The 15,073-nt window shown below is 38.5% G+C and overlaps 2 protein-coding genes, 1 long non-coding RNA gene and 2 other non-coding genes across 6 annotated transcripts; 3 read left to right on the top strand and 2 right to left on the bottom strand.

Annotated features, from left to right (window-relative positions):
- Nucleotides 1-890: 890 nt before the first annotated feature.
- On the top strand, nt 891-3,504 carry LOC126788102 (farnesol kinase, chloroplastic). Its single transcript, XM_050514066.1, has 6 exons — nt 891-1,243; nt 2,005-2,072; nt 2,152-2,283; nt 2,643-2,758; nt 2,887-3,001; nt 3,094-3,504. Exons 1-6 carry the CDS (start codon nt 896-898, stop codon nt 3,269-3,271), a joined length of 957 nt encoding a protein of 318 aa, XP_050370023.1. The 5' UTR covers nt 891-895; the 3' UTR covers nt 3,272-3,504.
- A 2,407-nt stretch (nt 3,505-5,911) lies between these two features.
- Nucleotides 5,912-5,983, top strand: TRNAE-UUC (transfer RNA glutamic acid (anticodon UUC)). The gene has a single exon. It is a non-coding gene; the product is annotated as a tRNA-Glu (tRNA).
- Nucleotides 5,984-6,116: 133 nt separating this feature from the next.
- Nucleotides 6,117-7,806, top strand: LOC126788325 (SAGA-associated factor 11). Its single transcript, XM_050514300.1, has 4 exons — nt 6,117-6,204; nt 6,380-6,439; nt 7,017-7,325; nt 7,418-7,806. Exons 2-4 carry the CDS (start codon nt 6,392-6,394, stop codon nt 7,598-7,600), a joined length of 540 nt encoding a protein of 179 aa, XP_050370257.1. The 5' UTR covers nt 6,117-6,204; nt 6,380-6,391; the 3' UTR covers nt 7,601-7,806.
- Nucleotides 7,807-7,948: 142 nt separating this feature from the next.
- On the bottom strand, nt 7,949-8,021 carry TRNAE-CUC (transfer RNA glutamic acid (anticodon CUC)). Its single transcript has one exon. It is a non-coding gene; the product is annotated as a tRNA-Glu (tRNA).
- Nucleotides 8,022-11,637: 3,616 nt separating this feature from the next.
- LOC126788550 (uncharacterized) lies at nt 11,638-14,306 on the bottom strand. Of its 2 annotated transcripts, XR_007671383.1 has the most exons (6): nt 13,727-14,297; nt 13,466-13,639; nt 12,993-13,099; nt 12,533-12,673; nt 12,292-12,449; nt 11,638-12,167 (listed from the first exon to the last, which is right to left on the bottom strand). It is a non-coding gene; the product is annotated as an uncharacterized LOC126788550 (long non-coding RNA). The 2 variants fall into 2 exon arrangements; XR_007671382.1 differs by having other exon boundaries at nt 12,993-13,639; nt 13,727-14,306.
- Nucleotides 14,307-15,073: the final 767 nt, after the last annotated feature.

Raw genomic sequence — 15,073 nt, 5'->3', positions numbered from 1 at the left:
GCAGCCACAAATATTATAGATTAGAATATGGGTTATTATTGTTTTAAATCAGATTTTTTGCTGCGTAAATATGTTAGTTTTGGACTGGGTCGTTTCAAGCAGTATATGTGAAGTGTTTTAGCTAGGTCATGAATAGTAACTGCTTGGGGGTGGGTATGGCCGATTGTTTGTTGAGGTTTGGGTTGACAACTGTTGGGTTTTTCTTTCTCCACGAATCCTCACGCATCACTGTAATCTCTCTCTCATTAATAAGTTCACCCAAGGGAATTAACTTAAAAACAATTTAAGATCTCTGAGGAATTCAAGCAAGTTTCTTATTTGTTCTAATTGGTTTTTATTTCAATCCTGCAATTTTGAAAAATCTTAAAATCTCAAAATTAATAGGGTGAAGTTTATCTATGATCTACAACCCGCAACAAAGCGCGGGAACATTTCCTAGTAGTGTAAATATGAAAGCCTCAAAATAGTACATTAGCTCGCTCGATTTTTATTTTTTTGTTGAAAAACCTTTTGAATGTGAAAGGCATTAAGATAAAAGTATGGCCGGTGAATCTCTTGGTAAGAGACCTCCTAGTCCTCTATCTCGATCAAGCCCACCGCCCTTGACTCTCTAACCAAGAAACGCGAGGAGTCTTTGGCAAAGCTACTCAAGAATGGTACTTGTGCGCCGTCTTGTGGAAAATATAATTTGTCCACTAGAAATTGGTCATACAAGTTTGTTTCAAAATGGTAGTTTACTCGGTCACTATTGTTTTTCTTTGATAACGTTTAAATGTAAAATGGTATTTTTCTTTGAAACATTTATTAATTCCTAATATCAGTAATATGTCAGTTTAGGTAGCTGCTATAGTAGATGACTCCTTCGATAGTGAAAATATTCATCACATGCCCAGAAATGCACCCATACCTATCCTTAGATCCTGTACGGTTCGGCCTTCCATGTTCCCTGCTCCATCAGTCAACCCATTCTCCACGACTTCCTCAGTTCATCTCTACTACTAGTCTTCACCTTCGTCTCACTCCAACTTCAGTTTCAGACTCTCTCCCTTCTGCCACTCTCAGACACCCAATCACTCACCACCTTCGTAATTCTCGCCGCCGCCTTGTGACGTCAGCTCCCGCCGCTATGTTTCCGGAAAATCTGCTCGCCGCTGATATCTGCGCCCTCGCCATTTCCGGTGGTGTGGCGACTTTTTTTCTTCTGTTGTGGGCACAAACCGCCAAACGTGGGATCTTCGATCAGGTCAGAGATCAAAATCTTATCTTTTGCTTCTGTTGAAGTACCCTGTATGTTGTACTATGTTGCTACTTAGTAATTTGTCGTTGGGATTAATGGGTTTTGATTGGTTCATGGAAAAGCACTGATCTTGTTAACTAATGACAGCTATAATTCAAACACTTATGAGATGAGTTGAAAACTTGAAATTGACTAATTTAAGTATAGCAGAAGTGAAGGATAGTACCAAGGTTGTATTCATTTTCGGCTTAATGGTAAGTGAAAATATGGTTGATGAGTCAGTTGTAAGACTTAACCATTGAGTGTTTGGTGGATCATTACCCCTGTGGGTGTTACTGATGCTGATACTGCTTCCAGATTTTGTATTAACTTCCAAGTTAGCAGTGATTGTTTCGCGTTTAAATTGAAGCAAGAGAGTGATCAAAATTAGATTGACCTCTGATCATCCACCGTGCAGTCACTTGATTTAAGTGACATAGCTTATATGATTTAAGCTATATTTTAATGTGACATAGCTTAGATGATTTAAGTACTGTGTAAGAACCTGATTGTCAGGAACTGTGTGCTCAAGTATATATTTTGCTCTTAGAATTTTTGAACAGTGCTTTTCCTGTTCGAGATACCAATGAAGAGAAGTGACGCTACTCAACCTATATTGTGTTGGTTTATCGATTGGAAAGTTTGATGATAAAGATAGCTTTACACTATTAACCGAACTTGTCCTAAGAGCCTATGAATCTAAAGTTGGTCTTTTTCATCTTTTGTAGAAACTCAACAGGAAGCTAGTGCACATCAGCATTGGCCTTGCTTTCATGCTTTGCTGGCCACTATTCAGGTAATGTAATGACCAAAGTAGTCATTGTAATGATATTTTGTTTGATCTGCCTGAGTACGGGTACTATATGTAATTACAGTTCAGGCTACCAAGGAGCGCTTTTAGCATCTCTTGTTCCAGGCCTCAATATCGTACGAATGCTTCTACTGGGACTTGGAATAATGAAAGATGAAGGAACAGTGAAGTCAATGAGCAGATATAACGACCATAGGTAATCATTTAATACCTACTTTGTAACTATGTTCTTGGAGTTGGCATGATCCGGTGTGTGGATTCTTTGATAATGAAGTAACCTCACCTGCTCGACCATATCTTACGAGAAACAAGACCCTCTATTATAGAGGAAATCAAGTACATTGAAAACGAGTTGTCCGCCGGATAGACATATATGACCTATATATAATATCTATTAGAACATTATGATGTTGTTGCACAAGTGAACCATGTGTGATAAACTGATAATTGACAAACAAAGTTTTTATTTTGTGCTTGTTGCCATTGCTTGGTTGTGGTTCCACAAACTTTCATACATGATTTGTTAAATCACCTATACATTACTCCATGCATCAGGGAACTTCTCAAGGGACCACTCTATTATGCTGTGGCCGTAACTTTGGCTTGTGTAGTCTATTACAGAACTTCCCCGGTTGCAATTGCAATAATATGCAACCTGTGTGCTGGAGATGGTACTTTTAGTTGATTCAGTTTGGCTGTTCTTTTGTGTTGAGCTGTTAAATGGCTACAGTACACTTTTTTTATAGGACCTGTCAACTTCTAGTGAAGGCTCACAAATAGTTGCATGTGCTTGTAACAGGGTTAGCAGATATTGTTGGTAGGCGTTTTGGTGCCCAAAAACTACCATATAACAGAAACAAATCTATAGCCGGTAGTGTGGCAATGGCATCTGCTGGATTTTTATCATCTATTGGGTAGGTTCTGGTGGCTTACTTTGCTCCTCACTTACATGTGAACTGAACATCATATCTAGAAAGTTTCTTAATGCTCGGTAATGTTGTAACAGGTACATGTATTATTTCTCTAAATTTGGCTATGTTGACAAGAGCTGGGTTATGGTGTTGGGTTTTTTGGTTGTGTCGCTTGCTTCAGCACTGGTAGAATCACTTCCTATAAGCACCGAGCTTGATGACAACCTGACAGTTCCGCTTACCACTATTCTAGTTGGCAGTTTCATTTTCTGATTTGTTTAGTCCTAAGTTGTAGGGAACAGATTGTAGGGAAGATCATCAATTGCATTTGGCAAACTTGAATGTTGTATGCTGTGTCCTCTAGCATTGTTTCTCCTTAGATACTCAAGATCTCTGTAATTCAGATGACGATGCAGGTGACTTGCCAACCCGGTCGGCTTGGTTGGACAACCATAATTCTTGTAATATGTAACATTCAGTGTGATCAGTGCAATATATTCATTGTCTTCCCTGAATTCCGCACCCAATTATACTAGAGGCACCAAGTATCTTATATATTTGTGATCTCTGTCATCTTTTTTGTCTTTTTTTAAAAAAATTATAGTAGATGGAATTTGACTTGGATAGTAAACCAAATTCCAGAAGATGGCGTCTAAAGCATTACTCGCTTCCATTTCTATTTCTACACCTTATTTTGCTTATGCCTATAGCTAAAAGTGATCAAAAGATCCTCCCAGGAATGTGGAATTTGCCTTCAAATGATTATGTCCGTGTACCAACTCAAGTTTTAAGAAACTGTCCCTTTCAGTACTGCTTTCTCATCTCACAAGTCACAAAGAAAATTATCCAAAACTAGTGGTGATGATTATTGGAGGCAACTGAAGCAGCAAGCCAGCAACTCATAAGTACCGGAAAGAAAAATCATACAATAAAAAAAGAAGATATTAATGTAGAGGGTTAACCAGACATTTAACAATGGCTAAGATAGGGACTAAAAGGCTCACAGCCACAGGCCCACAGCTCTAATAATAGGGACTAAAAGTAAAAAAGGCTAGCCATACAAAGCAAACACCAAATAGAGCTATTCCATAATTTCCATCTACTTCTGATGAGGTAGTCTTACTACTCTTTCTGGTATCTCATCATTGCCCCTCAGCGGAGCTTCTGGTGTAGCTGCATCCTCATCTCCTTTGTTCCTCTTCTTCCTCACTGAATTGCATAGCACTTCAAAACAGTCGCACGGCTTCTTCGACACCAAGTCTTCCTCGACTGCCCTAGCTCGCCGGAGACGAAAAACCACCGCGAGGCAGGAAACGAAAGCGAAGAAAAGAACAACCACCACCACTAACATGATCTCCCCATGCAAAGCAAAGTGCTTATCATCCAAGAGCAGAATCCCATCTTGATTATTGGGAGCCATGGCAGGTGCTGCTGATGACATGGCGGGAAGTCTGTGATGAGCTGCAGCTGCCCATGTTGGCATTAGAGCTAATATCATCTGCACAAAAGCTAGCCAGCTAGCTATCTTTCTCTTGTTTGCTAAGTTATAAAAAATTATTCTACCAGTCCTTTCTTAACTGTTAATTAGTATGAAATGTTGGACTATATTAATTACTTGGTTGTATGAATCTGGGTGCGTTAAAGAGATTTATGAAGGGGAGTGGCGTCTGATTACCATACATGGATGGTGATGTTCTGTCCTGAATCATGTAAGGCCAGAGCTTCAGTTGTTGTTATCCTTTTGGTGGTTGTTTGGATTTTACCCAAGGTCATGGGTCTTACCATCACTCTGGACCTAACTTTTATGGAAGCTTGATAGTGATTTCTATTCATGAAACCGCGTGGGGTTCTAAGCTATATCCTTCCAAGCAACCACCGCGTCGTGCTCATGCACAACGGCTCAAGTGTTCAATCCATCAATTGATTAATTCGGTGCTTTTACTTGGCTCATCCTATATCACAAGGTGTCTTCTCAATTGGAATAGTTGATACAGAATTATCGTTGATTTACACTCTTCCGAAGATCTCAAGATTCTGTAATTCCATGTCTTATTTACTTGTAATGAAATTGAGATCAACGATGAGGATGAACGAATTCCCTCATTTACTAGCACATCAAAATAATTAGAACGAATGTGGGATCCCACCTCCTTATCAGGATTTAATTAACCCCCAAATTTTATACCAAATGAGGGAGGTACATATTGGAATCAAAGCTCATATATCTATTTTTGTTACCCAGATGAGGCTCTTCAAATTTTCAATATAGCTAATTATCCAGCATTAGATATAAGTATACACTATTTTAAATGGAAGGAAATCAATATAGTAGAAGGCAATTGAAAATTTTAAATGTCCGCTTCCAATGACATTTCTGTTACATTCTGTCGGAGTCCGATTATTGAGCCTATCTCATATAGAGGAATATCAAAGTAATAGGAGACGATGGAAACTTTTTTAATCATTGACAATCATTCTTGTTACATTTTGTCATATGAGTCTATTGTCTACCTTTTCCGATCCGATTATCGAGCAAATCCCCCACAAAGGGAAATCAAATTAATAGGAGGCAAGTGAATAACGTTTTTGTTAGATTCTGTCATATGAGTCTGTTGTGTTGTCTGATTACTGAGCCAATCTCCCATAGAGGGAAATCAAATTAATAGGAGGAAATTGAGAAATTTGAACGGTTGGATTCATATGATACATTTGTTAAATTCTATGCTATGATCAGTTTCTTATCTGGCTTGTTCAACCATTGAGCATAGAGAACTATCAAATTGATAGGAGGCAACCGAAACATTTGAATGCTTGAATTCTATGATAAAAATGTCCCAAGTTTACCATTGAATTCAAATCACTATGCTAAGAAGTATTTGATTTAATTAATGTTTGGTGGGCTATTAATATAAATCCATTGTCGTCCAGCGGTTAGGATATCTGGCTTTCACCCAGGAGACCCGGGTTCGATTCCCGGCAATGGAACTTTTTAATAACTTCATCTTTTTATTTTATTTTACCAATTTCAACTTAACCTGGCAGGCTCCTACTCGTTACAGCAAATAACAGATGCACCCTATCACACCTGATTTTCGCCCTTCTCCTTCCTTTCCTCCTAAACCCATCGATTTGGGATCAAATTTTTCTCTCGTTTCTTTCTCTCTAACCTTGGTCTCGTAGCAGCTCTTGCTTCACTTTCCTCAACAGTAAGTCCTCCTCTCTTTTCCCATCTCTGTTTCACACATAAAGCATCTCTCTTCCTCTAATATATATGAACAATGAACTCATTCCGATCACGCTGAGATTTCATGTAACAAGAACTTACAATTAAAGTTTGTAGCTGCTTTTGGTTCTAAATTGAAACCCTGTTTTCTTTGACAGGTTATATAAAGCATGTCGCTTCCTAACGAAGACAGTACTTCTTCAACTTCTGATGCACAGGTATGCATACATTTTCATCGAAAAGGGAACACCCTTTTGGTTTTGGTTTTTGGGTCTGATTCAGCAATGTGGTTAGGTATTAAAGATTGCATCTTTTTTTCATCAAATTCTTGGTTGTGTTTTTTTTTGTGTGATTGCTATTTGGATTCTGTATTTGATTGTGTTTAACAGTGCAGGTTTGCACTTAGTAAATTATCCATTGTAATATGATTTGGTTTGATGATCATATCCTTTTCGGAAAACGATGAAATCTAATGTACAAGGGTTGTGTTCTGTAGATTAATCCTGATCTTGTTCAAAATGTAGCTTAACAATGGAAAACCAAACTTTGAATTTGATTGAGATAGTTGGGAGATACAAACTATTGCATTGTATGCATATATACAAGATTTTCAAAGCTGTCCTTGATGGATCGTCACAAGTTGCCACTTGGGTACTATAGTCTATAGGGCTGTTCTTTATGTTGGGGAACCGTTCTTGTGAGTGCGAAAGAATTTGATTCAATCCTTTTCATAATAAACATATATAAGTCAGTCCTTCTCTCATTATTTTGTTCTTTTCTGGTCTGTCCTTGCAGCTTAATGACATTTTTGGGGATTTACTAGATTCCATTATCGTTGATGTTGCATCTGAGTGTCATCGAATAGCAAAGTTGGGACTTGATCGAAATTTTGAAGAAGAGGAAGAGGAAATGAGGCTTTCAGCCCAAGCACGGGTAAGGGTAGCTGATCCTAGTAATAATAGTGAAGCAAATGGGAAGTACGTAGTCGACATATTTGGACAGACTCATCCTCCTGTAGCCAGTGAAATATTTGAGTGCATGAATTGTGGCCGAACTATCATGGCTGGAAGATTTGCTCCTCATTTGGAGAAGTGTATGGGAAAGGTGAGCTTATGCTCTCTTCTTTGTTTAATTTCTTTTTTACCTTGTTGACTTTGCTGTGATGGAAACTGAAGTCTGTTTTTCCTCCAACACAGGGTAGAAAGGCTCGTCTGAAGGTGACAAGAAGTAGCACAGCGGCACAGACTCGGCATACACGAGTCAACCCTAGTTCCACATACTCCAATCATTCAAATTCCAACAGCACAAGCCGGCTACCAAATGGTACATCTGGTGTTGGAGGTGAGGAGTATTCAAATGGTGCATTGGAAGAGTTATGAAACAACTTTTAGCTCTGGTGTTCTCTACAAGCTACTGGGAAGAGGCATTTTGTATATCTGCGTAGTTTCCCATGTTTATGGAAAGGAAATGTGATTTTGAGTACGCTTCTGTCGGTTTCAGATTAACAGATAAACTGACCGGAGATTTAGTTGGGATATGACCACATTAGTACTTTCTGAGTATGAAGAACACCTTTTATACAGTATCCCTCTCCTGTCTTTCAGAGTGTGGAAGTTGATTCTACCTTTTATGAGGAAAATTAATCTGCCCAAGAGAAAAGAAAATGTTCAAATGCCTGATTGGATTTTACTTTGAAGTGAGCTTTTGCATATAGAAAAGAAAAACAATTCCGTTGCCGGGACTTGAACCCGGGTCTTTCGGGTGAGAGCCGAATATCCTGACCAACTAGACTACAACGGATTAGTTGCTGACAGTGCTCTGAGTTTGGATTAAGACTCTTCTTTTTGTCTGTTTTTTGGTCGATTTATTCTTTTTCTTACGGTTTTAGCTAGGTCCAATGTGATGCGCGTTCAGTTCCTCTCCTTTCATAAATTGTACTGGGATAATTTTCATGTGGTTATAGTTCCATCATGTGGGTTCAGTTACAGACCTTGTCGAGCAGTAGAAATTGAACAATAATATCATGTCCTCGTTCACTGCTCAATGATCCATGCACAAAGTCTACTTCGGCAGGCAGCGAGATCATAGTTTGAGACTTTGAGCAAAGAACCATATTCCATACGTACATTGCCGACCAAAAGAAATCAAAGAATTATGCACCTGCCTATAGCAGCTCTATATAAGGTCATCTTCTTTCTTTCGTTCTTCATTAGTTCATTCTGTATTGCGTGATGAGAGAGAGAGAGACGATAATTCATCGATCCTGACATGCAAATATTTTTTTTCTAAAAACAGAAGACAAACACAGGCATAACTAGCAAATGTCAAATTCCAACACTGCTTTAAGTAGTAAGTAGTGATTACAAATCCTTAACGAGAACAAAGTAAACAGCAAATCGATCTCAAACTGCATGCATCTAGAATGGAAACAGGTAAAGATGGCATTGTCAATTTCCAGACGAACGCCATGCGTAGGGATGGATCTAGGATTCAATAACACGAGCTCAATTTTCTTTTAAGGATTTCATAGCAGAGCAGTGATAATTTTAATATGAAAATGATAGCTTACGTCTGTTGAAACAAAATAAAAGACTGAGATTCAAGTGAAATTAATTATTATATGTACTTTGTGTTGATAGAGAAACCTAGAAAAATATAACAAATAAATACATAAAAATATAGCAAAGAAACAAAAAAAAAAACATAATAAATAACTCAATTTTTCTTGGGCAGCTATAGGTATATACTCAATTTTTTTACTCCAAAAATATGAGCTGGGATACAGCCTACAACAAACCCTAGTCTTAATTAGTAGTGTTAGCAAACCATGAAATAGAATCAAATTCAGGGATAAATGCATTATTTGGGTTAGCCAGTGGTGAGAGTGAACTGGCATGGAAATCTGTTAAAAGAATGTTAGATTTCCCTCCAATATAATCAAAACTCATGGATGCAAATTGTAGTAAGTAGAAAGAATATTGTCTTAATTTTTTTTTTTGAGAAGAATATAGTCTTAATTAGTATAAGATTATAAGTCCATTGCTCACACCAACACATAGTTGAATAGCAAGGATATGAATGGCCCCAACTCTACATTATCAGCATCTTTGGAACTCATTAATTGGTCTACAACTGTCCTACTAATAGCCGCTAAAACCATCTCCGACAGGCTCGATCTCGATCATAGAGTTATAGTCTATACAACAACACGTTTGAGCAGTCTAACATAATATCCTTTTCCAAACACATAGTAAAAGATAGATGCTAGGAGCGAGCAGAATTATAATAGAAAAGAAGAAATTCTCAAAAAAAAAAACAATAGAAAAGAAGAATATAAATTTGTGACGTACAGAATGGCTCGAAGAGACAAGAGTGAGAGAACCTGTTTAGCTGATATGGACAGTCGAAGCAGATAGAGAAAAGACTATAAGGTGAACATATAGGGGAAAGTAGTTATCAGTTATCACAGATTTGTTCAAAAGAATTAAAATTCGCCGGGGTGGGGGGGGGGCATCCCACACAAATACAAGATACAAGCTAATAATACATATACAATCCATATAGAACATTTATAATCTCTGTACACATGTTGACAGACTCCCAGAAAGAAAAAAATTATAATTAACCAAACTACTCCAATTCTCTTCTATCTTTAACCAACCCTAAAAGAATCTACAATGCAAACCAGCTGCAGCACCAGTTTTTGTTAACGCCTACAGTATTTTACTATTATTCACATATATTTCCTCTGCTTGAGCTCCTCCTCCTCCTTCATTGCCCCAATCTCCTTGAGCCTGCTGCTAACCTTGTCCAAACTCAGATCCGGTTCACCCGACTTGGAATTATCGAAATCCATGTTCAACCTCACCGTGGTCATCACATCATCCCAACTCTCTGGCACGCTATTCATGAGCCATATAACCCATCTCCAGAATGTGCTCAATGACCGGTTTTCCCTCGGCCATATTGTGCCCTACGTAGGTTCGGAGCTTGGTCATTCGCTTCGACATCAAGGGTTTGGTGAAAGCGGAAGTGAGAGCGTCCATGAGGGACTTGGTTGTCTCGTGTTTGTCGTAGGACGTGTACAAGTAATCGTCTAGCCTCTAATGAGGTGCCGGGCGATGCGGTAGTCGCAGATTCACTTCTTATGGCCAGCGACGTCGTCTTCCAGGGGCTTTGGGTCTGTGAGGACGTAGTCGACGTCTTTGTCGACCAGGACGAAGCCTATTTTATCCTTCCAGGTAAGGAAGTAGTCGACGCCGATGCCGAGTCTGTGAGTGCTCTTCAGTTCTGGATATACCATAGCGGAGATGGAGGTTTCGAAATCCATTAGGTATGTGCGGTTTCAACGGTTGAAGAGGAATAAGGGATTTCAAGGGTTCTCGTCAGCAGTTATACCCTCCCCGTATGGCTGCGTTTGGTAGAGCTTTTATGCTCCGGCGCTTATAAGCAAAGTGGCTAAATGTGTTTGGTAAACAAAAAATGCGCTGCTTCTCTAAGAAGCCATGGCTTTTAAGGCTAAAAGCCAAAGCTCCTCCTACCCTCCTTCTAAAAGCCGCTTAGGCTTCTCCATGCGAGTCACTGTAGCGCAAATTAATGAATATTTAGAAATACCATTAGGTACTCTCGTGGGTACATTGTAATTACGACCGAATACCAATTGTGAAAATGATGTTCCCTATCCACGTCTTCTCCCTCATTTTTGCTGCTGTGCTTCGTAGACATCGATCGAAAACCTTGGAAAAAGAGGGACGCATGGCAGTGGATTGACGTTGTCTTTATATTTCGGTGAGTTCTCTTCTTGTCCATTTCCACCAGAGTCATCAATCTGTAACTTTTGTGTTAGATTTCTATGGTACTTCCACTCTTGAATGGCTGATCAGAAGGTGTTGAGGTCATTCCTTGTTTCTTCTTTTAATCGGTTTAGGGATTCAACTGATATGAGATTTGGGTAAATTTAATAACACTACTAGAAATATGGCATGAGGGGACATATAACAAATGTCCCCTTTAGTATCTAAAGGCACATATATGTGTTTCCTTTGAGCTATAGAGACACATAACACAAATGTCCATTTTGAAGGTGTTCCTATTGCTAACTTGGACATTTAATTCATGTGTCCCCAAATTTTGTGGACCCCACGTATTCAAAGATCTAATACATGTGGAATGATAGATATTGTACATACACACAACATACTAGTGGTCCATGTTATACAAATACAAATACCTATCCAGATCAAATGGGGACATTTACAATAACTGTGCCTATATTACTACAATCCAACCTGAGCATACATGTAGTGCATTCACAACACAGTAGTTTCCATACATCCAACCCCGGCAAAATAATAAATCCAAACCATCAAATTTATAATCAATTTGAATATGAGATAGCTACACATTGCATCATTCATTGAGCAATATACAAAAAGGGTCATTTCCAGACCACAATAATTACATGATTTGACTACTTCCTAGTCAGAATCTAACATAATATTGTTGTATCTAATGTAGCAGAAGCCATTACCCAAAATATACATAATTCATGTCCAAAAGGACCCTAATAGATACTAACCGAGTCTAAGATAAAAAGAAGGAGAATAGATACTAGCAATATGCCTAAAAAACGAGCTCCTAAAGCCTACTGTCCAAGTAAATGCACATACCCTTCCATTGGAGTTGATTGCATTTCTAGGATTGATTGAGATTTCTTCTCTGCAACTTCAGTGAGTGCTGCTATGAACTTCTTAATGCTATCAGGTCCACCAGTCACTGCACCAGTATTTTAAGCTTTTGATGCAAGACCAGCCCAGATATTGAAAGACCAGACCAGACCACCAGTCAAAGCATGCATGTGTCTGCCTCACAAACACAGAGTTCATCCCTTAGCCTCCCTAAGGGCATGTTCATACTTGGTGACATGATCCAGGAAATAACATTGTCCTAGTGCAAAAAATGAGGTGTTCAAGTACCATATAGATTTTTAAAATCAGTAAATAATTGATTTCATCCATGATATCTTACTTGGTAACATAAGCAAGTAAATGCATCCAAAGTAGCAAAATACCTGAAAGGTACTTCATCATGGACCATTTTGAGAAGACTCTCCAGGTCGAGGGTTTCTATAAGAATTAGAAGAATCTGAACTTTAGCTTGGTAACAGGATCGCAGTGCTTCAGTAGATGTTCCCAGCTTTTAAAAGTTAGAAGACCCAGATAAAATCCCCTATAACACAAAGGTTGTGAGGAAGGATTGGGACTAGAGAATACTCTATGAACAAATTCAGTTTGAAAAAGAGAACAAGATACCTTATAGAGCAAGCATATAACTTTTCATGTTCCACCATTACAAGTACAAAGTGACTCGTAATAAGCAAGGAAAAGAATTTCGAAAACCAAATTGTCTTCAATTAGTGTCTCCTCAGCCCACAAACTAAAAAAGTCAACATCCTATAAGACATCCAGACAAGTTAACATCAGGGCTTTAAACAAAATTATATAATTTTTATTTTCTCAAACAAAAGCATGGGTGTATGCATATGCAAATACACATTTGTGTACATGGGCATGCAATCAAGGAACCATAAGATTAAGCTAACCAACTTTCAATATTTCATATTACGATTACCCAGAAAATTGAAATGAAAGAGTTAAGAATACATGAATGGGATTAATAACCTAAACGGTCCAGTAGAGATCATATATTTAACAGTAAAGCCAATACAATTACATAATAACCAAAAATATCAGCGCCAGCATTAGAACATACCATTTCATCAGTGGGACTGGAAGAAAATAGGTCTTGCAGCAGAGATATTAATTTCTTCTCCAGTCCATCAGAAACCAACTTCAGTGCTTCCTCCTTAATAGCACTTCCTTCTCCAGATTCAATTCCCAGAGACATTGTTGCATCCAACATCAAATAGTAAGTACAAATTTCAAACATTGTCCAGAGTCTTCAGAAAGTATCCATAATCTCCTAGAGATTTTAGCTCTCACTAATGACTTACAAGCAAGCATGAGTATACTCCTGGTACACTTCAGCATTATTGCCGCTCAATATAATAGTAAATCAACACATGCATAAGAGATAACCACAAACTAACTCTCATCACAACACGACAATCGACGACGCAAATGAAAGCAATCAGGAGTACAATTTTCCACAGATTAATGCACAAAATATCCAAATTTCTATAAGATAAGCAACTATAAACACAAAATCAAAATCTCGAAGCTCACCAAGTAGGAGCTGATGGTGAGAGCCTTGTCCTTCAACTCAGGCTTGATATCGAGCTGGTGAGAGCCGATCTTGACGAGCTGCGAATCCAAAGCGGCCTTTGATTTCTCACTCAGCGGCTTGAAGAGGCTCACTGTGCCGACGAACCAGGCGTGATTGGCCTTCAATTTCTTGACCTACGCAACAGAGCGAAGCGAATTGAAGAGTCTGGAGATACAAATGTACAGAGAGGAGTGAGGGAAGGAGAGGTTAGGTTTTCTTACCAGATTGGGAGGGAGGTCGGAGGAGGAGGAGAGAGAACGGGTCCCACCAGAGAGAGGCGTCGAAACCCTAATCTTCTTCATTTCAAGCAATAGCCATAATCAATTTCATTAATTCATCTTCTGGAGACTAGTAAACCCAGAATGAGATAACCATTAAATCAAATGGATGCCAAAACCAGTCCCAATGTCGAAGAACATCAAAACCCAGAAATTAAGTTTATCAAAACTTCATCCAATCCAAAAACTAATTACAACTTAAATCGATGCCAAGAACAACCCGATCGGTGGTCGGAGACGTCAGAAAACGCTGCGAAGTCGCCGGAAGGAACCCAAAACAGTAGGGGCATCGATTTTCTTCTCCTGCGGCGATAGAGCAAGCTACCACCAGCAGGTCTACGACGGCGAGATGGAGAAGGTCAGAATAGTGTGCCGGCCAGAATCGATCTCACGACGGTAGAATCGTCGTTGGTCGTCGCGCGGGTGAAGGAGCAGATCGATGATTTTTGGGAATAGTGCTGATATCCTTATCTCACCCCTATTTGTCTGAAGGGAGTATTCTACTACAGTATTTAGTTAGAGTATTCTACTAATTCTACCCTTAATCCTTGATCTGAAGAGGGTATTCTATTACCACCTAAATATACATTCTGTGTAGTTTGGAGACATAGATAAGTCTCTAAAAATTACCTAAAGTCTTTAGGGACACTTAATGTGTCTTTTGTATATATAGGGACACATGATTTGTGCCAAATATATATTGAGGGACCAGAAGCTAACATATGTCCCCAAATGTAAAAATATGGGGACACTTGTTTTTTCGCCCCTAAACTAAATGTCCTCTTAGCCTTGATTTCTAGTAGTGTAAATTCGTACCCAACAATTACCATATTGAAATTGGTAATGATTCCCATGTGGATAAGCAAACTGGTATGAATGAATTGTAATTGCGGGTTAAAGTTTTTTATTTAGCTCATCTTATGTTGGTTTAATTGCTCTGGGTTATTATGACCAATTGAGTTTGTTCATAATTTAGCTGATATCCAAAACTAGTTGTATCTAGCAAATTTGTTTCACACTTTAGATTTCTTCACATGAAGAATGCAGTGGAAGTTGTAAGTTGCACAACCCAGAGAGAGTAATAGAAAGGTGAACCATTTTTTGATGAGAATAGATGAACCAGTTACATTTGCTTGCATTACTCAGTTTTCAGCCGTGCATGTGCCTTTTAACTTTGCTATACAAATTTGTGTTGGTAAAAATCAGTAAATTCTCTTTATTTTAAGAATTATTCCCGTCGATTGCATTGTATTTGATTATGGACTTAGATCAATTGAAATTGTTTTGAAT

Source organism: Argentina anserina, chromosome 3, assembly GCF_933775445.1.
Source record: "Argentina anserina chromosome 3, drPotAnse1.1, whole genome shotgun sequence".
In the NCBI taxonomy this organism is placed as follows: Eukaryota; Viridiplantae; Streptophyta; class Magnoliopsida; order Rosales; family Rosaceae; genus Argentina; species Argentina anserina.
This window is presented reverse-complemented; position numbering and strand designations above follow the sequence as displayed.

Bases quoted from the DNA above. Each gene is read 5' to 3' on its own strand.
- LOC126788102 (XM_050514066.1), top strand. From the start codon at position 896: ATGCACCCATACCTATCCTTAGATCCTGTACGGTTCGGCCTTCCATGT. The intron at 2,284-2,642 runs GTAATCATTTAA...TCCATGCATCAG, and splicing joins AGCAGATATAACGACCATAG to GGAACTTCTCAAGGGACCAC. The intron at 2,759-2,886 runs GTACTTTTAGTT...TGCTTGTAACAG, and splicing joins CAACCTGTGTGCTGGAGATG to GGTTAGCAGATATTGTTGGT.
- LOC126788325 (XM_050514300.1), top strand. From the start codon at position 6,392: ATGTCGCTTCCTAACGAAGACAGTACTTCTTCAACTTCTGATGCACAG. The intron at 6,440-7,016 runs GTATGCATACAT...CTGTCCTTGCAG, and splicing joins CTTCAACTTCTGATGCACAG to CTTAATGACATTTTTGGGGA. The intron at 7,326-7,417 runs GTGAGCTTATGC...CCTCCAACACAG, and splicing joins TGGAGAAGTGTATGGGAAAG to GGTAGAAAGGCTCGTCTGAA.